Source organism: Colletotrichum higginsianum, chromosome 3, assembly GCF_001672515.1.
Source record: "Colletotrichum higginsianum IMI 349063 chromosome 3, whole genome shotgun sequence".
Classification (NCBI taxonomy): Eukaryota; Fungi; Ascomycota; class Sordariomycetes; order Glomerellales; family Glomerellaceae; genus Colletotrichum; species Colletotrichum higginsianum.
This window is the reverse complement of record NC_030956.1, coordinates 2,338,057-2,359,073: the sequence shown is the minus strand read 5'-3', so window position 1 is coordinate 2,359,073 and position 21,017 is coordinate 2,338,057. Positions and strand designations below refer to the sequence as shown.

Sequence of the window (21,017 nt, the reverse complement as noted above, 5' to 3'; positions counted from 1 at the left end):
TCCTGGAGCAAGACAGTGGTCTACCCGTAGAACGCCGATGAACCCCAGTATCCTACCTCCCCCAAAAACAAGAGACCAAGAAGCCGTCCGAGGCGGAGGCGCAAATTCATTATCTCCCAGTGGAAGAGAAGCAAAACCATGAAAACAACCCGCGAGCCCATCCCAATGTCGTGAATGCTTTTCTTGTCGTATTGGCCAGAAGAAAATGCGGCTTCGATGTCTAGAAGCTGTTGCCGTTCTTGGTAGGGGTTGTTGTCTGGTTGCCGAAGGGCGAGTCGCCGCCTCCGAGCTTCTTGGCTGAAGTCTGGGCGAAGAGGGACTTGGGCTTGACCCTGTGTGGTAGAAAGGTTAGCCGTCAGGATTCTGAGTCGACTGCGGTGGGAAGAGGACGACTTACTTGCCAACCTGCTTGTTGCGCAGGGCGCTGAGCTTGGCGGTGCAAGGGCTCATGATGTTGTCAGAGGGCGAAATGTACGTCTTCGACCTATTGAGGACATCGGAGTTTAGGGCTCTGCTCTGGGCGTTATGAGTCTGTGGCTTGTGGTCGTACTTCTCTTGAGCCATCTTGCTTTGCAGGACCTGGCGGTGATATTCCATGCTCTTAACATCCTTGGTAGCCTGGAGATCGTTGGCCACGACAGCGGCGTTGACATCCTTATCGGCGAGAACGTTGGGAGACATCTTGGCTGATGACAGGATGGAATGTGGTTAAGGTGTTGGTTGGTGTTTGCTGTGTGGGCAATGGGCAATGGGCAATGTTGAGCGGTGCTGGAGATGCAGTTCTGGAGACGTGTTGTGGAAGATGCGAAGTTGGCGCAAAGTGTTTGTGAATGTCTGTGGTGTGATTGAAGAAGGATGGATGGGATTGAAGTGGACTGCTTTGGGTTGGGGGTTCAGTGGACCAATACAGCAGAAGAATGGACGGTCTTTGTACTCAATGGATAGGCACACGTACTGTGCACAGAATTTACTGTGAAGTGTTTATGACGTTTGTGAATTGCTGTGAAAAGATGCACGCACTTTGCTTCCTGGAGGCCTGCCGTCTTGGGTGCTAAGGTTGAAAGTGGTGGAGCAGTTGCTAGGTGTCGAAGTAAACGAATTTTCTTGGCTGTTGACTGGGCAACAGGTCAGTCGAAACGGCGCGCGGGGGGTATGGTGCAGGGGTTCAGGGGTGGTGAGGAGGGAAGTGCGTTGGTGGGAATGTGGGCCTACTTTGGCAGGGAGACAAACAACGGCCTTTGTCAGTCTGCCAGTCGGGGACAGGCGTCGTCGTTGTCTGTGTGATGGAGGTGCGCTGTCATGTCAGGTTTCCCCCCCTTGCTTCTAGCTCTATGCCCAAGCGTCCTTCCTGGGCAACAACACCCTAGACCTTACGTTGCTAGTCGATATTCCTTGCCGTCCATCTTAGCTGCAGGCATATGTTCGTCAGAATGCTGTGCTCTGGTCCGGTCTGTGGAGTGGCTCTGGCCCCTCCATCTCTCCATACCTTGGTAGGTAGCTGGGACTACAGGGAGTCGGTCACTGGGAAGATGTTGCATTTTAGGTCGACCCTCAACCAGTCAGTGCTGCTGACACGGACCGTTCGCAGCTGTTGGAAGACCATCTCCAAGGTTACCAATTACACGTGTACGCTCCTCACCCCCGGGTCTTAATGCCGCAGGGTCTCTCTCCATATTGGCAACTGCGAAGTTCCTGGCTCCCGACACACATGGCCGGACAATGAGCCTGAGTGTGAGTCAGATGGAATGGTATTGGAGGCGGCGGGCCAACCGTTGAAGAATCGCATTTCATGTCAGACTACCTACATTCCCATTCGCTAACGGATACCGGCATTCGGAAGGGTTGTTTCTTTTTCTTTCTTTCGTTTTGGTGTTGTACACAACATTGGGTTTGTTCAAACCATCGAGCTATACAAGACAACCAGCCGACACATCTCACAGCCTGGACCGGTTGATGTTGGCCCCCGGCTGCATCGTTTTAGTCTTGTACTGCACCATGAGCTGTTCCGTCTTCTGCTTCTGCCACTGGATCTTATCCGTAACCTCCTTGCCCCTCTTGTTCTCGTTCCTGCCGAGCTGCTGCAGATGCACCTCATCAGGGCCGTCGGCGAGCCGCAGGGTCCGGATGTTAGCCCACATACTGGCCAGCGGCGTGTCCTGGCAAATACCGGCCGCGCCAAATGACTGAATGGCGCGGTCAATGACCGTCAGAGCCGTCTGCGGGACAAGGACCTTGGCCTCGGCGATCTCCTTGAGGGCCTTCTTGGGGCCGAGGTCATCCATCCGGATGGCGGCGTTGAGGACGACGAGGCGGGCGGCGTCAATCTCGATGCGGGACTTGGCCACCCACTCAAGGATGACGCCGTGCTCCCGCAGCTGCTTGCCGAAAGGCGTCTTGGTAGGATCGTTGATGCGCATCAGCATCCATTCGAGAGCGCGCTCAGCCTAGGAGGATAGATGCGCGTTAGACCGTTGTCCTTCAGGAGATGGATGTACTGTTTGCACTTACCGCTCCAATGGTTCGCATGGCGTGATGGATGCGGCCAGGGCCGAGTCTGCCCTGGATGATCTCGAAGCCGCGACCCTCGCCGAGGACGAGGTTGCTGGCGGGCACCCGGACGTCCTTGAAACTGATGTGGCCATGCCCGTGGGGCGCGTCGTCGTAGCCGTAAACCTGAAGCATGCGGTGGATCGTGATACCCTTGGTACCCGCGGGGACGAGGATAACAGACTGTTGCCTGTAGGGGTCCTTGTTGTTGGGGTCACTCTTGCCCATGACGATGTAGACCGAGCACCGAGGATCGCCAGCACCGCTGGACCACCATTTCTACAATTGTCAGAAAAGAGGCTATGAGCTATTTGGGGAGGGGGGCTCTTACCGAGCCGTTGAGGACGTATTCGTTGCCTTCCTTGCGCATGCTCAGCTGGATGTTGGTCGCGTCCGAGGAGGCGACATCGGGCTCCGTCATCAGGAAAGCAGAGCGGATCTGGCCTTCCATTAGAGGCTTCAGCCACTTGTTCTTCTGTTCCTCGTTTCCATACTTGGCTAGGACTTCCATGTTGCCGGTATCGGGTGCCGCGCAATTGACGGCCTCGGAGGCGACTCTCGACTTGCCGAGCCACTCAGCCATGAGACCGTACTCGAGGTTCGTGAAGCCGGGGGATTCCTTGTAGTGGCCCTTTGGCAGGAACATGTTCCAAAGACCAAGCTTCCTGGCCTTGACCTTGAGGTCGTCGACAATGGCCGGGTGGTGGCTCCATCTCTCGTCGCCCTGACCGATCTGGGCTTCCAAAATGGGATCGGCGCTGAGAGCGTAGCATTGTTAGCCGTGATATGTGGTCTGTCGTGGGGCCAATTGCTTACGGGATGCATTCTTCCTCGACGAATTTAGCAACGAGGTCGAGGGCTTCCTTTGCGCGATCGCTGAGGCGATCCAAGACCTAGTGGCGGCCGGGTCAGCTGTGCACGGCGGCGACGCGAGCTCCCCCGCATTGGTGACTTACGATGGCTGGGACTGAGGACGTCATATTTTCGGTGGTTCAGGGGAAGAGGCGACTGATTAGTGCACGTCGTCACGAAGTGGCACGTTTGGTTTGGTGAGTCTCGAGGTGCAGAAGATGGAGAAGACCTTAACAGCATGGATCTCTTCTCCCTTTTGAACGAGGAGTGTCTGGTCTCATGGTACGGTAGATGGACGATGGGACGAGCCGGAGCCGAGGTTCATTCTGGAGCTACAGGGACATCAAAGGTGGGGATTCCTGGGGTAGCCGTCTTGACCTCCGCCTCCGCCTCCGCGTCTGAGACTGGCCCCCTCCCCATATTTGGCAGAGGCAATGCCCTACCGATGGGGATGTGAATCCACGCTTGTCAGCTCGGAAACTGGCTTCACCTTTCTCAAAATGTGTTGTGTTGTACTCATACCGGCACAAGTCGCCCTCGGTCATTTGGATTCTGTTCAAAAAGCCGGACAGAAACAGCTGTGTTCTGGTGTCATTGACCGTCTTGTATCATCAACTCCCGATATCTCCAGCATTCTTCCTCAGACGTCGTCTCTCGGTCCTCAGTTACACTGCACTCAAGGACCAAACCAGAGCGGTCAATGGTGCCACTTCGGTACGTCAGCCATGCGGGGAGAGGTCGACCATGCCGCGTCTCCAATAAAAGTGCTCGCAACCCACCCCGATGCCTCGGTGCGGCGTCAAGGTCTTGGAGGCTTGACACCGGTGGCTTGTATGGATGGAAGAAGACTTAAATGAAAGAGAGGTTCAGACCTTAGGACCTTTTTGACTTGAGATTGGTCGGCGCTGCTACACCAAAGGCGCTTTGGGACCAAGGGTCGAGTCGCCTATCCCAGCGAATGGTCCGATACAATTGGACTTCAAATAACTGTATCCATCCTTTTCATGATCTCGACAGCAGGCATACTGATAGTTGTTAATGTGCCGAGCACTGTTGTAGACCAGCTGTTGGTTTCTTAGCTTCTCTGGAAATGTACAGAGTACGCTGTGTAGAGAGAGTCTTAGTGATGCCGGGTGGGTGGGTGGGAACGAATCCACTCAAGCTTATCGCAGCCGTCTCGGTGAGCTTATCGTCCCCGATAGTCAAAAAAAATTCTAGATTTCGCACTTGGTCCCTCCAACTCCCCATCCCGCCGAGTCGCGACAAGTCCCAATTCACCCATACCCGCCACTCTCGCAACCACACTCACGACCTCCACAATGGCGCCCTCAAAGACGAGAACCATCAAGAACAAGCACGCATCCAACGGCTCCGGTATCAAGAACAGCAAGAATGCCGCCAAGAACGCCAGCGCCGTGCCCGACGGCATCGTCAGGAAATCCAAAGACACCCCCAAGGGTACCAAGCCGCTGAAGGCCAAGGGAAAGTCGAACCTCGACGCCCTGCTGAAGAAGCGCAAGAAGAAGGTCTACACAGAGGCGGAGCTCGATATTCCCAAGTTGAACATGGTCACGCCCGCCGGTGTGGCGAAGCCCAAGGGCAAGAAGAAGGGCAAGGTCTTTGTCGACGATAGGGTAGGGCTACACCTCACGACTGCGCTTTGGCCGATGTCGCGATTGCTGACTGATTAATAGGAGAGCATGACGACAATTCTCGCCATGGTACAGGCCGAGAAGGAGGGCCAGATCGAGTCTAAGATGATGAAGGCTAGACAGATGGAGGAGATCCGCGAAGCTCGCCGAGTAGAGGCCGAGAAGAAGGACGAGGAGAGGAAGTCGAAGTTGGAGGACACCAAGGACTCACTGCGTAAGAAGAGGAAGCGCGCCACCAACGGAAAGCCCGATACCGAGGAGAACGTCAACCACATTGCGATCTCCGGGTCCCGGGCTGCCAAGCCCAAGAAGAAGAAGAGCGTCTCGTTCGCGTAAGGGACCATCGGCGAGTGGAGAGGCGCTGCCTCTTAGTATTAGCATGTGTTTGCATCATGGGCGGCGTTCGGGAGTGCCAAAACAAAACATACTGGACTGGGAAGTGGGAGGGGGATCTTATATTCGTCTTGTTTTAAACCCCTTGTAGTGTTTCGCGGCGTTCAGAGCGGATACCATGGCGGATCTTGCCCTTCCGCGAGAGCTTAATGCATCACCACCGGGCAACTACCAAGCTGTGGGGGCCGCCGGGCGACACCTCGTTGCACCTCGTTGTACATCTTGCTGTCTCTAGCTCCTTACAGAGCCGCGTCAATGTTCAACAAGCAGAGGTGCCTTCTATATATGTTCTACATCCATGCGCCGTTTCTAGGCTCGGCTTGGGTTCTACTTCTATCTATTGTGCACATCTAATCCGAGCCTGCCTTGATTTCCATCTTGCGTCTCACAGGGTTGAAGTGAAACTCCGATTTGCCGTTCGTTGGCGGAGCGCTGGTCGTCTTGGGAGGCAGCTGGCTGTGGTCTACGTTGAAAGCCATATGGTTGAAGAAATTCGCAACCTGAACCTGTCAGTCAACAGTCTGTTAGCAGTTGTGGGAGACGTACCGGCTTCGCGTGCCATCTTCCACCGCCGGGCTCAAACCAGCAGAGGTGTCCGCCGAGAGAGGTCGTGCACAGAACAGTGTACGGGTTCTTCTCGAACTCCTCATAGGGGATGGCTTCGTTTACAGCAATCTGCGGATGATGTCAGCCCATCTGAATTCCGGTGAACGATTGAATAGGTGCTTACGGGATCGTCTGTTGCGTGAAGGGCAAGGAACGGAATCCTGATGGCCAAGACGGCGTCACAAGATGACGCATCACGGTAGTAAGCACTCTCCGTGGGATATCCCCAGCTTATGCATCTACGGAAGTCAGAACACCTTGGTTGCGTTTAGCAAATCTGACAACTTACTGGACTTCTCGATCAAACTCCCAGAGGTATGTCAAGTTCTGGATACGTTCGAGATCCAGGTTTGTGTGCTTCTGCACCTCTTCCTTGTGATCAGCAATGAGCTGCTTCATGCTGGCTGTTGAAACAAGTCAGCCCGGAACGATGTAGCTATGCAACCAGAAGGTGGCGACTGACTGCCCATGACTCTTTGGTAAACCTCTCTGCCGAGGAAATTTCGCTTCAATGCCTTGTTTGCGACCTCGAGGTTGAAGGGGTTGGAGCACGCGATAGCGGCCGTCAGCTCACAGTTGACGCCCTCCTCTCCGCAGTACTGTTGAAAGCCAGTTAGCCAGTATATTGTTGTCACAGGAGACGGTATGAACATGCGTTGGTCAGCATGTTGGCGCCGAGCGAGAAACCAAGGCCAAACAAAGGACGGTTTGGGAACTTCTTCCTCAGCCACTTGATCGTCTGTGATGGCCGTCAGTCTACCCTGTTCGTCCAACTCAAGCCAAAGCTACGAACCTGACGAAAGTCCCACGTCGCTCTGGCATTGTACAGTATGCCGCTGGTAAACTTGCTGTTCGCACAGCCTCTCGAGTTCACCACGCACACCTCCCATTTGCCCGAGTCGATTAATGGCGCAATGGCATGCCTTAGGTAGATCTCATGAGAGCCTCCTGAAAGGCCGTGGAGCACAATCAGCTGCGGCCTGTCGTCGTCCGAAGGCAGTGTCTCAAAGTCCTGGTCCTCGAAATACTTCGTCCGAGGCGGCAGTGTACTGTCCACATCTTTGAAGGGCTCCGTGACAAAGTCAACGGCAAAGGTACCATCGAATGCCTTGTCTTCGGCGTGGAACACCTTCCGGCGATAGTACACCGGGGGCCCGTGTTGCTTGGTGGCCGTCCACATTGTCTGCAGATGGCCATTGAAGAGGAGCGGGTTCATCCGGCATGGCGGTGTGATCTTCTCACAGACCTTGAGCAAGTCTGTCTGATTGCCATCATTTTCGCTGAGAGACACAGGCGATGGCGCGTGGGTGAAGTCGATCTTTGCATATCCAAGCCAGTCCATAATTCAGAGTCTTCGGGCAACGGCCGATCGAAACAGCTTGGCTTCGAGAGAAACAATTCGCGGTTGGGGCCGAGTGTAACACGGAGAATGAAGTGAGAGCGACAAGGCGAGAAACAATACAATCTCGTCAAGAAAACTGCGCAAGAATGGAGAAGAAGAATTCAAGAACACATTCATCGAGAAGTCAAAAGCGCTGCCATGTGAAAGGGGACGAAGAACCACAAGTCATGGCAGTGGAGCCCCGAGGACCAGGTAGCTTGCGAATTAACCAGCAAACACGACCGGGGGGTTGTCCATATTGGGATAGCACTGAAGGTACCAATGGGCCTATCGCGATTTTCTATGCAGGTGATCGGCGTTGGGTTCACCGATGTCCGTCTTTGCAAGACGGGATTCGACCTGAGCGTACAACCAATTCCAGAGTGGCAATGACGTGGATGTAGAGCGATGTTAATAAGTATTGCTGATCTCGAGTTCGAGCCGAGGCACACCTAGGCACAGATACCAAATACGTACTCCGTACTTTGGGTCGCGGATGCCAAGCCAATACACTGCAGGAATTTGTTCTCATGGGAGCAATGGTCAGTGCATCAGCCGTCGCCAGCCGGGGGTTTACTTCGGTGGGGGTTTGGGAAGCACGTGCAATTATGTAAGGCATGCAGGGGCCATGTCCATCTCAGAAGGAGCCTCGCGACCATGAGATCGGCTATTGGACAGCGACCGCGTCGCAACAAGCCAGTCCAGTTCAACGAAGCGACCTGCGAGACCTTATGTAGCGAAACCTGCGATCCATATGCCGTCCCGAAGATGACATACCGGGGCTCCTTGCCTTCGGGGCATGCCTTCAACGGCCAGCAGAACGCTCCCCAACCGTATCACGACCCCTACGGCAACGGCAACGGGAATGGCAGCGGCAATGGCCAGGCCCCAAACTACCCGAATGCTGCATACGGCAGCCACGGCCAGGCGCAACCTGTCCAAAGGAATTATCATCACTCGCCGGCACCCACGCCTGCTCCCATCCTCCCAGCGCCTACGCCGATGGGCATGCAAGCCAACGGATATGGACAGTTTCCTGCGTATGGCGGCACCTTTCCGCAGCAGCAACAGCAGCAGCAGCAGCAGCAACAGCAACCGCACTACCCCAATCACCATCAGACGCAGCAACCTTTTCTTCATAACAACTCGATGAACGTACAATTCCCGCCTACTCACTCTCCGTTTCCTCAGCATACCCACGTCTCCCGATCACCCGCGCTCGCAACGGCGCCAACGCCGACGCCGACACCACCCGTATACGCCGAGTACCAGCCGACGCCGCAGCCGCAACACCTACCGCAATTCCAACCACAATTTCAGCAACCGCCGCAGCCGCCCCCTCAATCACAGCAGCAGCAGCAGCAGCAACAACAACAACATAGTCCGCAGGTCTTTCCAGCAGTGCCCCAGTATGCACAGTTCTCTCAGCCGACCGTAAGCCAACCTCAGGGTGTGCCGGTTCTGCACCACCAGGCCCTGCCGGAACCTTCTCAAGCCCAGCGAAGCCCTGAACCCAATTTCGCCAACTCGCCCACTGTACAACCCGCAAGATCTCCCAGCATCGCCAGGAAGTCGCCTGCTATATCCTCGATGAACTCTCCTGCGATTTCCTCTCGGGGTTCCCCGGCCTTGTCGACGAAAGCGAGATCGTACGACACGACCACGATCCTTATACATGTGGCAGAAGAGTGTTTTGAGAAGGCACGCCGTGGGGTGCAGAGAGTCACGGCGTCGGGCTCGGACGAACAGGTGCGCGAGTACCAGAAGTTGATTACGACCGGGCTGGCTTGTCTCGAGGCCGCCTTCCAAAGCAACCGACTTTCTCCGAGGCAGGAGGCAAAAGCGAGGCTCCGATATGCGTCCATCTTGTGTGACGAGACAGAAAACCTTCAAGAGGCGGAAACGGCCTTGAGCAAGGGTATCACCATTTGCGACAAGGTTAATGGAATTCCAACTTTCCCAGGCAGTGTTCCATACTGACAAGCCCCCAGCACAGATACGCCGATCTTAAGTACTGCATGCAGTACCTTTTGTTGAAGGTCCTGTTCCAACGAAATCAAAAGGCAGCCTTCATCGCCATTGACAAGAATCTCTCGGATTGCCTAACGTGCGTAATCTCGTCGAGGCTTCGTACTGTCTAAAATCGTCAGCTAACCATCGGTCAGTTTCAAACACATTCACTGGGTATACGCCTTTCGTTTGTTAAAAGCCACATTCCATGTCCATGCAGGTAGTCCGCCCGACGCCGCAGTACTGGACAACTTGCGTGCAATTGCTACCCTCGCGGGCCAACGAGGCGACCACGCTATGGTTGTGTTTGCTTCTCTTCTAGAAGGCTTATCGGTTTTGAGAACTGTTCGTCCAGACACCGTTGAACGTGTGCAAACCTGTCTGGCGCAGGCTACCAAATACCAGCTGGACCCGTCTGTCCAGATACCACAGTTAGACGTTCTGACACTCCTGCTTGACCTTGCTTGTAGCATGCATCAGAAGACGCCGGACATCCTGATTCACAAACTCCGGTCACTACAAGCAAAGCTGGATGCAAACTTGGGGTCCCAGACTTGGACCGACCTAAACCCGGAGATCCTGATCCCCATCAAGAAGCACAATGTTACCTCAGCAACTCTTAGCGACGACACCTCTGCGATTCTCCGGGCCGGAGCCTCTGATAGCCAGCATGATTACATCGTGATGACTTTTCTCAACAGACTTGAGATCGTTGTCTTAACGTACGCTGATTAGCGATTAAAGGTTCCCAACTGCAACTTGGCTAACTTGGCGTAGGTACACATTTAGTGGTTTGGCTGGCATGTACCGACCTGGATCGGACCCAAAGAGAAGCCATGAGTTCTGGAGAGAGGGCTTCGATGTACTGGCAAAGTGTGAGTGTCGATTGCACTTCTCAAGGGGGCGAGCCACTAACTTTGCCAAAGGGAATAAGGAGATTGCCCCCAGTGTCCCCGCGGCATCGCTACGGGAGTCCATGGAGCAGGCCAAGTGGAGAACCGAGATTTTCTGCTACCTTCAGGCCTTGACGGGATTGTATTTTGCAACCCACAGCCAATGGTCCAAGGTCGAGCAGTGCGTGGCACAGTTGCAGCAGGCGATCACACCAACTGTGAATGAGATATTCAACGTATTCTCGCTCTACCTTTCCGGGGTGTACCATCAAGGCACCGGCGATCTCGAGACGGCGCTCCTCTTGTTCGAAGACGAGAGATTGAGCATCCACGCAGGCCGCGGAGGGCCAGGTGGCAGGAAACCTGCCAAGCTGGAGATTTGCATACTCGCCGCCTTGAACCGTATCTGGATTCTCCAGGACTCTTCATATCGCGATGAGATGACATCCACCGACCTCTTGGAGCAGTTGCGGCCAATGTGTACTGAACACCAAGATCCGGACATTCGAACGGCTTTCAACCTCGTTCAGGCGACGGCCAATACAATACCCCCTCCCTCGATGCACCAAATCAAAACGAGCATAACGAACTCGTTGAACGGTTCAAAGGTGACAGGGAACACGCACTGTCTGGCGATAGCTCTGAGCATCATGCGATTCAGACTATTTGACAATGTGGTCGGCGAGCAGGCGCTCAAGAGTGCGAGGGCAGCATCGACACAGGCGAAGCGTAGCGGAAACCTACTCTGGATGAGTGTTGCGGACGGCATGCTGGCTGACTCTTTTGAAGTCCAAGCACTATTTGCGGACGCAGAGGCTGCACGTCAGACCGCGACAGAGTATGCGTCCCATGCATTTACTGGAAAGGAGTAGGTAGGCTCAGGTTTAGTTAGCATGGGTCAGTGTGTTCACGGCATGAGGGAGTGGCGTCTGGTAGGGAGTGGCGTCTGGTCTTGTATGGGGGTTTGGCTTGGCTTGAGCTGGTTGTTTGGGAAAACATAATACCCCCACAATATGTTCGTCGCCAGATGATGTGGCGTGCTGGCTGGGAGACGATAAACTTTGAGGTTCACCAATTTGTGTTGTCGAAAGATGTTGTATACACAAGTGACAGGTCGCCGTTGTGCGTGTACATTGAGATTTACTATTGGGAGTTGCGCCGAATGTTGGTGAGGATCAATTCCCTCCTAGAAAACACTTTCATTACATGCATAGGTACGTACCTATGATGTAGGAAGGGACTATACGTATGCACGGATCACGTGGGTCCGCGGCGCATGCTGTACGATGTACACCTAGTAAAAAAAAATTGAGCTTCTACTCATTACCACCTTACCCAACTCCCCATCGCGCCTCGGGGATTTGCTGAATACCGTTCTCAATGCTTCGCGTGAACCCTCAACGCCTTCGACGGCTCGGAAACCCTTACGTATGCACGCCGCGCAGTTCCTGTCTCTCAGCGCCATGTAGTTCGCGACCCGCACCGTTCCGGAGCACCGTCCTGGTGAGCGATCGTGGTTACGCAAAGAGCGCAAATGCGTCAACAGCCGTGGATGAGCCAGCTGCGACGGAGGAGAAGCCACTGGATACAAAAGCCCACTCTTCAGGCGGAAAGGATGAAAAGAAAACCCGTGCAAAGCTCACTCGTTCTCGTCGACCGACAAACTCCTCTCCGAAGAAGACGAAGCAAGCCCGAGCCGCGACCTCGACGAAATCTGCCTCCCCGGAGCCTCCCTCGACAGGGACCGAACAACCGGCCGGCCCCGATGTCATACGCCAGGTGTTTGAGTCCCTGAAGAAGCTTGAGGATAGCTATGCCTCTATCAACAAGAGGTTATCCCACGTCCAGAAGGGCGCCGATGGTAGCACCGTCTTGGGTCACGAGGCAGACCCTAGCGATGTGACAAAGGCGCAAGAGCTGGAAAAGTTCGTGAAGCGGCAAACATCGAAGCTAGGCGGGAGGCTCAAGACAGTCAGTGGTACCTTGGATGTACTCAAGAGCGTCTTGAGCTCGCAGCAGATTCCTCTGGACCACCTGGCCAAGCGGCCGGCTGTTACGGGCACTGCTTCCAAGACGGATGAATCAAATTCAGCCACAGCAATTGCGTCATCGACATCGGCTACCCAGTCCGTTGAAACCGAAGAAGCGAAAGCCTCGAGCACAACCCCCCCGATTCGCAAGATCAGAAGCGTGGCTCCCTTGGGCTCGCTGCGGAAACCAAATAACGAGACATCAGCGCCGTCTGCCTCTGAACCTGAGAAGCTCTCCGGACATTGGACGTCTATCGCAAACCGTTTGTTTCGAGGTGACAAGACTGCCCTTGTTGCAGGCGCATCGGGGGCTGCCGCATTAGACGCCAAAGGTGCTAGCTCTGGTGACGCTTCCGAGACATCCACAACCAAAGCAGGCAAGTCGCGCAGGAAACCGAAACTGAACGTCCAGAGAGTAGTTGCGAGAAGCCTCGATCTGGAGCCCATCGAAGTACCGGATGCACCAGAAGTCCCCAAACTGTCCTACGGACTGGAAAGAGTGTTGTTCAATCCTGGAGTTTACCATTTGCAAGACCCCCGTTCTCGAGTCTACAATTTTGACCCCTACCTCTCAAACATCATGCCGATCAACGAGTTCGACTTCAACGCGCTCAAGAAGTATGTCACTTCTTCTAAAGACAATACCTTAGTTGGCCTTGCAGCCAAGCTTCGCAAGAAATATACCGGATCCACCTCCAGCATGACACAGATGCTGTCACATTTCCACTACCTGCTCTCTGCTTGGCGGCCGATCAACGCTTCGAATCTCAGTCGGCAATTCAACCCCGACTTCACATCCTTCACACAAATTCTACGCGCCCCGGCCGCCGCGTTCCTTCATCTGAAGGATGATGTCTACGCCATCGACGCAGACAAGGAGTATGACAGCGCCAGCATTCTGAGTATGCTTGGAAAGTCAATGGAGAAGCTCTTGACGCTACCGAAGGATGAGTTCGAGAGATACCGCCGAGCCAACTCAGGCCAGATCACGGAAGAAGAGCGCAATGCAGAGGAAGCCTTCCATTACACGACCATGGGTGACTTCCTCATGCGCTCCCAGCTAGACGCCTACGATCCGCGCTTGCCGGGGAGTGGCATGTTCGACCTCAAGACAAGAGCCGTCGTTTCCATCCGTATGGACTCCCAGGGGTTCCAGAAAGGTCTCGGGTACGAAATTCGCAAACGGTTTGGTCAGTGGGAATCGTTTGAGCGGGAGTACTTTGACATGATTCGAGCGGCATTTCTCAAGTACTCTCTGCAAGTGCGGATGGGTCGTATGGATGGTATTTTCGTCGCATTCCACAACACACAGCGCATTTTCGGCTTCCAATACGTCAGTCTGGAGGAGATGGACCTTTCCCTTCACGGAACTGAAAACCGAACCCTCGGCGACCAAGAGTTCAAGCTTAGTCTGCATCTTCTCAACAAGGTGCTAGATCGTGCTACGGAACGCTTTCCCGGCCGCTCTATCCGGCTTCACGTAGAGACGCGGCCCACGGATCCTCCTTTCATGTATGTTTTCGCCAAACCTGTCACGTCAGAGGAGATCGAGAAGGTCCAGACTTCCAATCAGACCGCTGTTGCCGAGTACGAAAAGCAAATTCTTGGCCTTGCCCAAGAAGAGTCAGAACCTGAAGCACCGGAGCCGGAAGCCGAGCAGCTAGTCAGCCAGGAAGAAGAAACGGTTAGCATCGACGAAGCTCGGAACCAGCTGCGACAGACGCAAGCTTTCTGGGAAGAAATGCAAGAAAAGGTGGACGAGGCGGTCGAAGACGATGCTCTTGGCATCGGTCATGTTCGAGAGGCAATCCAGGACGCCCTGGAACAGAGCGGCCTGCTCAAAGCGAGGACGCCGGAGGAGGCTCGTTGGTACGTCGACGGCCTACTCGAGGCCCTTACTCCCAAACAAGCCAACGATGTACGGGAGAACAATGGCAAGGAAAACGAGCAGGTCGAATCACTTGTCAGTGGAACTGTCGCTTCGACGACCGCTTCCGCTCAAGGCGATGGACTCGGCGCCGCGCAGGCGGATACTCCAACGAGCTCAGAAGCGACGTCGGTAGCCCAGGAGACAGGTGAAGCGCAACCACCGCAAGGAGTCGAGAATACCTCTATTCCAAGTACCGATCGTGTCGATTCGGGAGTACGCGGCTCCCGCGATCTTGGCCTGAAAGATCTCATTCTTCAGGTTGCCACACGTGTGGATGAAAAGGCTGAGGTTGAGGAGTTCGACGACGATGCCGCATCTGACGTTTCCAAACTTAGAACATTTGAACGCATTCTTTCCGAGCTTGTGGCCAGGTCCAGACAGGCGGAAAGCGGCCCAACATCTTCGACAACGTCACCGGTCGACGGCCTCTCATCTGAGACCAGTAGTGATGGCCTCGAGACCAGTATTAGAAGCGCCGCCGCCGTCGCTGCTACCGCCGAATCCATCAAGGAAGCCGCCAGCGATGCCGGTGAAAAGAGTCGAGAGGCCGATACCGAGCTCTATATTAAAAAAGGCGAGCTCCTGGGCATGGTCGTGACGATCCGCAACAAGGTCAATGGGCAGTACGTCCCGCGACCCGATCCCCTTAGCTCGCGATCGAGCTGGGTTTTGGAGTATTCTATTGAGGATCTCCCTGGCGATCGCGCAAAGACTATATACAAGGCCCTGCAGGATAGACGCAAGAAGGTGCTCGTGCATGACGACCCCAAAGACCGAGAGAAACAGTGGTACTCCATGTTCTCGGGCAAGTTAGAGGCATTCAGCTCGAAGGGCAAACAGTACCGGAAGGAACAGGACGCGTTGAGCAAAACGTCGCCGATTCACGTCCTCGGTGAGGAGGAGCCCCTGACTTGGGACGAGGCTTTCGGCCACCAAAAGGAATGGAAAACGCTGTCGCCGGACGAGACCAACGATTCTTAAGTCCGACTGAAGGGGTTGTTAGGGCGGTGGGGGTGACGGGCTAACGGAATAGAAGCTGTATGATACTTGTGTGCCTATCATATGTAATCCATGTACAAAAGAAATTAAGAACAAATACCACATGCTCTCTCTCTCTGCCTTGTGTCTAACGCTGCGAGGACATCGAAAGACAGATTTGGGGTCCACATAAGAGTATGGACTCATCGTTTCTTCATTAATATCGGACTAATTACAACCATTGACTCGAATGGCTGGCCGCCCGCCGTAGCTATTGGTTGTTATACTACTGGTACACTCAGCAAAGATATCGATTTTTCCCAGCACCTGATGCGGTGCCACCGCATCGTTGTATCCATCACTTCATGACGGAGAGATAGAGAGAGAGAGAAAATTCTAGACATCGTCAGCAATGGCGAACCCGTCTACTCGAAGCGGAGACAGACCATTGCAGTTTGATCCAGCCCGCTTGTAACGAATTCCTTGCGCAGTCCTTATCCTGAACGCTCTGCTGTTTCTGGAAGCGACGTGTCCCCTAGAAGACTTCCTTGGAGCGCTGCTATGTCGGAGCAGTGGCCTCCGTGTTGTGTTGAGTGGCGCACCATTGCGTGGTGACTTTCGTACCCCGCCTGCCCTCTTCACCGTCGAGGAAACCCGGGAGGGTTGAACCCAGGGGGAGGCATGAAACCGGGCGGCGCGGGCGGCGTGCCGGAGGAACCTGGAGGGGGGATTGGGAAGTTGGGCGGAGGGGCGGCGAAACCGGGGGGGGCGGGAGGCCCGCTGGGCGGCCGGAACCCCGGGGCGCCCGGGTGGAAATCGGCGGGGTTGGTGTAGCCTCCCTGAGACTGAGGTGGGCGGGCCGGCAGGCCTGACGGCGCGGGCGGGAGCACCATGCCTCGGCCGACACCGGGGCCGCCCATATTCTGAGGCGGTGGCACGGCGTTGTACTGCGCAGGTCCTCGTGGCGGGGGCGCGAAGCCGGCAGGGGGGCCGGGGCTGGGGGCCGGAACGGGAAGGCCGTTTGCGGGATCGAAGCCGGCGGGGGCAGTCGGAACGGGGCCGGGGGGCGGTGCGTTCAGGAACGCGGGTGGTACCGCCTGAATCTCCGGAACGATGTTCCTCTTCTTGGCCTGAGCAGCCAGCTCACGCTCCGCGGCGTCGCCGTGGCGCTCGCCCTTGCCGTCCTTCTTGAAGGCGTACTGGACCGAAACCTCCTTGCTGAGGATGTACTGCCCGTGCAGGTTCGAGATGGCGGCGTCGGAGCTCTCAAAGTCGGCGTAGGAGATGAAGCCGAAACCCTTGGAGTTGCCGCTGTCTTCCCTCGCGACCTTGGGCAGGTTGACGAGGGGACCGAAGCGCGAAAAGGTGTCGTAAAGGATCTTTTCGTCGACCATGGGGTCGAGGTTTCCGACGAACAACTCGGCACCGACCTCGGCCTGCTTCTGCTTGTCGGCGCTGGCCTTGTTGACGCGTAGCGACTTGCCGTAGAGCTTGATGCCGTTCATCACGTTGGCGGCGTACTCGGCGTCGCCCGGCGTGCGGAACTCAACGAAGCCGAAGCCCTGGTGGTTCTGGGTGACGCGGTCGCGGGGCATGTGAATATTGTGGATGGGGCCCATCTGCAGCATGATCTCGTACACCATGGCCGGGCTCGCGCGCTCGTCGATGTTACCGATGTAGATGGTCGCATCTTTGTCTTGTTCCCTGCGTCGCGTGTGGTTAGCTTTCCAATTGGAGGATGTGCGGAGTGGGCTAAAGCTTACCAATGCCTATTTTGAGCCATTGTGAAGATTCTGCAGTCTCCTTCTGTATGCGCGACCAGACTATGATTGTAAGGGGGATCACGGTATGGTTGGTTGCGTGAGGCGAAAGTGTCAATATCCCAGCTTCAACACGAGAGACCTGGAAATTTTGGCCTTGACGTTCAGCGCGCTCGAGCTCTGGCAGCAGGAAGTACGTACCTTATCGAGCCCGCCTGGGGTGAGGTCCGATAAGCCAGGCCTTTCCAGCGGTGCATAACGACGTTGCGTGGTTCTTCCGGGAAGGTTCCACTCCGCGGTTTTTCCGGCAGATTGAGAAAAAGTTCAGGTGCAGCTCTACCCAGCGCATCCACCATCGCCCATCCCGAACGACGACGAGAAACCCTCGAGCCCCGGCGACGACGAACATTGGCGACATCGCGTAAACCAGCAGCTTTCACATTTCTCTGATCCAGCCGACGTCTCATCCCAATCGACAAGATGTTCACTCTCTCTGAGGAGTCTAAGGTGCGACGCACTGGCTGCCCACATCACGTTGCTTCGTTCCGAATCTAACTGTCGCATACGTAGGAGCGCATTGGAAAGATCATTGAGATCTCCCGTATTGCCATTCACTAGTAAGTTTCACTGAAGAGTTGGCTACTATCGACAGCGATGCTAACCTGCTCACAGCGGATACCTGCCTCTTGTCCTCTACCTCGGTACGAACTAAGCATCAAAAGCCTGACAGGCTCTTTGGCCGCAACAATATTGACTGTTTCTAGGCTACACCCGTAGCGAGCCCCGCCCGCCTTTCATCCGGTATGTCTTGTATTCTTCAAACTGGCCGTTGTGTGATCCAGTGCTAACGCCTTGCCAGTCTTATTTCCCCCCTCTCTTAGACGACACGCGCCTTTGACATCGACTTTATGTACACTATTCAGGCTTCCGACGCACCATGGGCGAGCCGGCATTTTCAGGGTTGACACGATAGATCCCCTGCATGGGTGATGGGGGACTTCGGGCCGCGGCCTCGGCCTCGGCGAACTGTACAACTACACATGTAATCAAATGAACCCTCTCTGACGACAATTCCTTCGTACTCTGTGAGATGCATGGCATGTTCCGAGATGGGCAATGGATATGGAAACTTTCGAAGGGTGTTGTGGGCAATGTTGGGCTAGAGTATGGCCTTCAAACACTCATCGGCGCCGCTTTCAGCATAGGCGATCCATCCCAACTTCCGATTGAGTCGACGTCTATGATAAAACTGAACTGTTGGATTCGAACTCGATCAATCATGAATCAGCTGCCGACAGACATTGAACCCATGCGGAGATGAGTATCTGCAAGCAAGCTTCAAACGGCCGCAGGCTTCGTACCATATGCGCCGTTACAAGATCTAGTTAAGTGGTGCTATGAGCTGACCGATTGGGTCATCATGATGATGAGTAAAAATCTAAACAAGCCAAGGAGTCCAATACCCTCACGGCCGTTGACGTGTTACCGCTCGTCACGATGACTCCAGCAAGGGGGCCAGCTGTGGCTGAAGCTCCGGAAAATGCAGCGGAGCCGCACTTTTTATAGGCTAAAATGACGTATGAATTTTTTTCATGTAAGCCGGGGGATGTCACCAGCCACACTCAAGCTTCACCCAAGCTCTTTTCGAACCGTGAAAATACGCTTCAACTCGGCCAGAAAAGACGCTGTTGAATTCGAGCAAGTACTCTGCAATGTGACCGAGAGTCCCTCGATTCTATGTCGGACAGCAAAAATGCGGGCATCTCACCCGCGCTCGTTGAGTCCGTCGCCGGGCTCTCGGCCGGCTCTGTCGCGACTCTTGTGGTTCACCCGCTTGACATCGTGAAGACACGGATGCAAAGTAAGTGAAGACTCAAGCCGCTCAATGAACCCTCCCCCCCACCAACGCTGACCATTCATCCAGTTCACAGGAGCGCCGCGAACCCTTCAGTGTCGCTGACGACCATGTCGCTCATCCGCACGCTCACTCAGAACCCACACCCCATCGCTTCGCTCTACCGAGGCCTGACGCCGAACCTCATCGGCAACGCCTCGAGCTGGTCGGCCTTCTTCTTCTTCAAGTCGCGCGTCGAGCGGGCCTTCGCCTACTGGAGGGCCGGCTACCTGCCCCTGGCGCACGGCTCGGGCCTCGAGGCCCGGAACCTGACCAAGGAGCACCTCACGACGCAGGACTTCTTCGTCTCGTCGGCCCTCGCCGGCGCGCTCACGCAGGTCCTGACGAATCCCGTCTGGGTTCTCAAGACACGCATGATCTCCTCCGACCGCACCGCCGCGGGGGCCTACTCGAGCATGTGGGCCGGCGCCCGGGTCTTGTACCGCTCCGAGGGCTGGCGCGGCTTCTACCGCGGCCTCGGCGTCAGCCTCATCGGCGTGTCGCACGGCGCCGTGCAGTTCGCCGTGTACGAGCCCGCCAAGAAGATGTACTTTGCCGGCAGGCGGCGCAAGGGCGACGACGGGGGCCGGCTGAGCAACGAGGCAACCGTGGTCATCTCGAGCGCCGCGAAGCTGGTCGCCGGTGCCGTGACATACCCTTACCAGGTGCTGCGGAGCCGGCTGCAGAACTACGACGCCGACGAGCGGTTCGGCCGCGGGATCCGAGGCGTGGTGGCGAGGATCTGGCAGGAGGAGGGCCCCAGGGGCTTCTACCGCGGCCTGATGCCCGGTGTCGTGAGGGTGATGCCCGCTACTTGGGTCACCTTCCTTGTGTATGAGAACGTCAAGTACTATCTACCTCAATGGGTGGATTGATGCTGTAATGATAGTGTCGGAAAAGAGATATCAATCACATCGGATGGCTGCGCTGAATGTGAAAATCGGGATGCCATCGTGTCATCGGGGATACCCAAGCCATGGTACATGAGTTTGAAGAGGAGCAGCTCTTCTCTCGTTGCGGCGTCATTCTCACCGATGGCGACTCAGAAGCGCAGTCCCTGAAGCCAATTTTCTCGAAAGGATTCTTATCGCCATGGTATCACACTGACTGTTGTGTCCCTCGAACAACCTCGGCCCTCCGAGTTCCCCATTGAGGCTACAAATAATCGATACTGTCGAAGTCGTATTGAAGCCTTTTATCTCATGCTTCCGATTGTGCTGCTACACGAGCTCCAGTATGATGTTTGTATGGCCTGAAATGAAATCTGCAAAGTAAAGCACCCGTTGGGAAGCGTTTCTCCTGAGATGCCCAGCCTGTCTCTCACACCAGCACCTGGCCCCAATACGGATGAGGATAAAATAGAAAGAGTTGTGTGTTCTCGGTCACTTGACGTTGTTTGTGCTCTCATCACGAAAGGTCCTTCCCTACCCCTTTCCTAGCGTTGTCGTTTAAAACATGGTCGAGTAAAATAAGATTATGAATACACAGAAACAAAAGGGTGAGGTATCAGGAACATGGCGAGTCGGCTCAACGAGGTGAATTTAAATAGTTGAAGCAAGTGACTTCTCTTCACCTCCTGTATTTACATAGTTTACCCACCCCGGTCGAGGGTGTCAACTACACGATGGCCGAGAATTAACGCGAGTTCTTCGTCCAAGGCCACATATGCTGTTGAACCAACCAAAGCATATGTAGCGGGGGCTCGTCTCCTTGGCTACATTAGCAACGAGTTACCGGGTCATATTCGCCAGGACTTGGGATGTCATGGTCGTTAATGCGAAAACCGAACCTAGCACATGAAAAACATCCGTCCTGCTTTGCCTCCCCCCTTCTAGTTGTTGCTTCGTTTTAAGCTGCTGTCAAACAGTCCTTTTCCTTTACCCTCTCCAACAAGTCTTTCTTCTCCGCCCAAAACACTGTCCAGATGCACATGTCGCGCTTCAGGAGATCCTTCGTGTCCCGGTCTCGCCCAGGGCTTCCATCGAGAAACTAGAAAGGGGGGAGCAGGCACCGGGGCATGACAACGATCCGGGCCGCGCGCCAACAACAGGCGCGGTGGAAATGCCCATTGGTTTTATACACTAACGTTTA

At 55.1% G+C, this 21,017-nt stretch overlaps 8 protein-coding genes across 8 annotated transcripts; 4 read left to right on the top strand and 4 right to left on the bottom strand.

The window, feature by feature from the left end:
* Positions 1 to 220: 220 nt before the first annotated feature.
* Positions 221 to 681, bottom strand: CH63R_04257 (Spo12-like protein; the record flags this gene model as incomplete). Its single annotated transcript, XM_018299232.1, has 2 exons — positions 221 to 332; positions 398 to 681. The coding sequence occupies 2 exons, from the start codon at positions 679 to 681 to the stop codon at positions 221 to 223; spliced, it is 396 nt and encodes a 131-aa protein (XP_018160478.1).
* A 1,253-nt stretch (positions 682 to 1,934) lies between these two features.
* Positions 1,935 to 3,527, bottom strand: CH63R_04256 (Acyl-CoA dehydrogenase; the record flags this gene model as incomplete). Its single annotated transcript, XM_018299231.1, has 5 exons — positions 1,935 to 2,444; positions 2,509 to 2,826; positions 2,879 to 3,305; positions 3,364 to 3,440; positions 3,504 to 3,527. The coding sequence occupies 5 exons, from the start codon at positions 3,525 to 3,527 to the stop codon at positions 1,935 to 1,937; spliced, it is 1,356 nt and encodes a 451-aa protein (XP_018160477.1).
* Positions 3,528 to 4,718: 1,191 nt separating this feature from the next.
* Positions 4,719 to 5,387, top strand: CH63R_04255 (60S ribosomal subunit assembly/export protein loc-1; the record flags this gene model as incomplete). The annotated part of the gene is made up of 2 exons (XM_018299230.1): positions 4,719 to 5,033; positions 5,094 to 5,387. 2 exons carry the CDS (start codon positions 4,719 to 4,721, stop codon positions 5,385 to 5,387), a joined length of 609 nt encoding a protein of 202 aa, XP_018160476.1.
* A 407-nt stretch (positions 5,388 to 5,794) lies between these two features.
* On the bottom strand, positions 5,795 to 7,392 carry CH63R_04254 (Alpha beta fold family; the record flags this gene model as incomplete). The annotated part of the gene is made up of 6 exons (XM_018299229.1): positions 5,795 to 5,944; positions 5,991 to 6,119; positions 6,175 to 6,289; positions 6,340 to 6,454; positions 6,514 to 6,649; positions 6,844 to 7,392. 6 exons carry the CDS (start codon positions 7,390 to 7,392, stop codon positions 5,795 to 5,797), a joined length of 1,194 nt encoding a protein of 397 aa, XP_018160475.1.
* A 696-nt stretch (positions 7,393 to 8,088) lies between these two features.
* On the top strand, positions 8,089 to 11,206 carry CH63R_04253 (Mitochondrial membrane protein Pet127; the record flags this gene model as incomplete). The annotated part of the gene is made up of 5 exons (XM_018299228.1): positions 8,089 to 9,369; positions 9,423 to 9,538; positions 9,597 to 10,163; positions 10,219 to 10,316; positions 10,368 to 11,206. 5 exons carry the CDS (start codon positions 8,089 to 8,091, stop codon positions 11,204 to 11,206), a joined length of 2,901 nt encoding a protein of 966 aa, XP_018160474.1.
* Positions 11,207 to 11,714: 508 nt separating this feature from the next.
* CH63R_04252 (Mitochondrial membrane protein Pet127) lies at positions 11,715 to 15,275 on the top strand (the record flags this gene model as incomplete). Its single annotated transcript, XM_018299227.1, has 1 exon — positions 11,715 to 15,275. One exon carries the CDS (start codon positions 11,715 to 11,717, stop codon positions 15,273 to 15,275), a length of 3,561 nt encoding a protein of 1,186 aa, XP_018160473.1.
* Positions 15,276 to 15,668: 393 nt separating this feature from the next.
* Positions 15,669 to 17,289, bottom strand: CH63R_04251 (Splicing factor 3b subunit 4; the record flags this gene model as incomplete). The annotated part of the gene is made up of 3 exons (XM_018299226.1): positions 15,669 to 15,990; positions 16,068 to 16,976; positions 17,234 to 17,289. 3 exons carry the CDS (start codon positions 17,287 to 17,289, stop codon positions 15,669 to 15,671), a joined length of 1,287 nt encoding a protein of 428 aa, XP_018160472.1.
* A 223-nt stretch (positions 17,290 to 17,512) lies between these two features.
* CH63R_04250 (Mitochondrial folate carrier protein) lies at positions 17,513 to 19,801 on the top strand (the record flags this gene model as incomplete). The annotated part of the gene is made up of 6 exons (XM_018299225.1): positions 17,513 to 17,539; positions 17,603 to 17,649; positions 17,705 to 17,733; positions 17,797 to 17,833; positions 18,736 to 18,893; positions 18,957 to 19,801. The coding sequence occupies 6 exons, from the start codon at positions 17,513 to 17,515 to the stop codon at positions 19,799 to 19,801; spliced, it is 1,143 nt and encodes a 380-aa protein (XP_018160471.1).
* Positions 19,802 to 21,017: the final 1,216 nt, after the last annotated feature.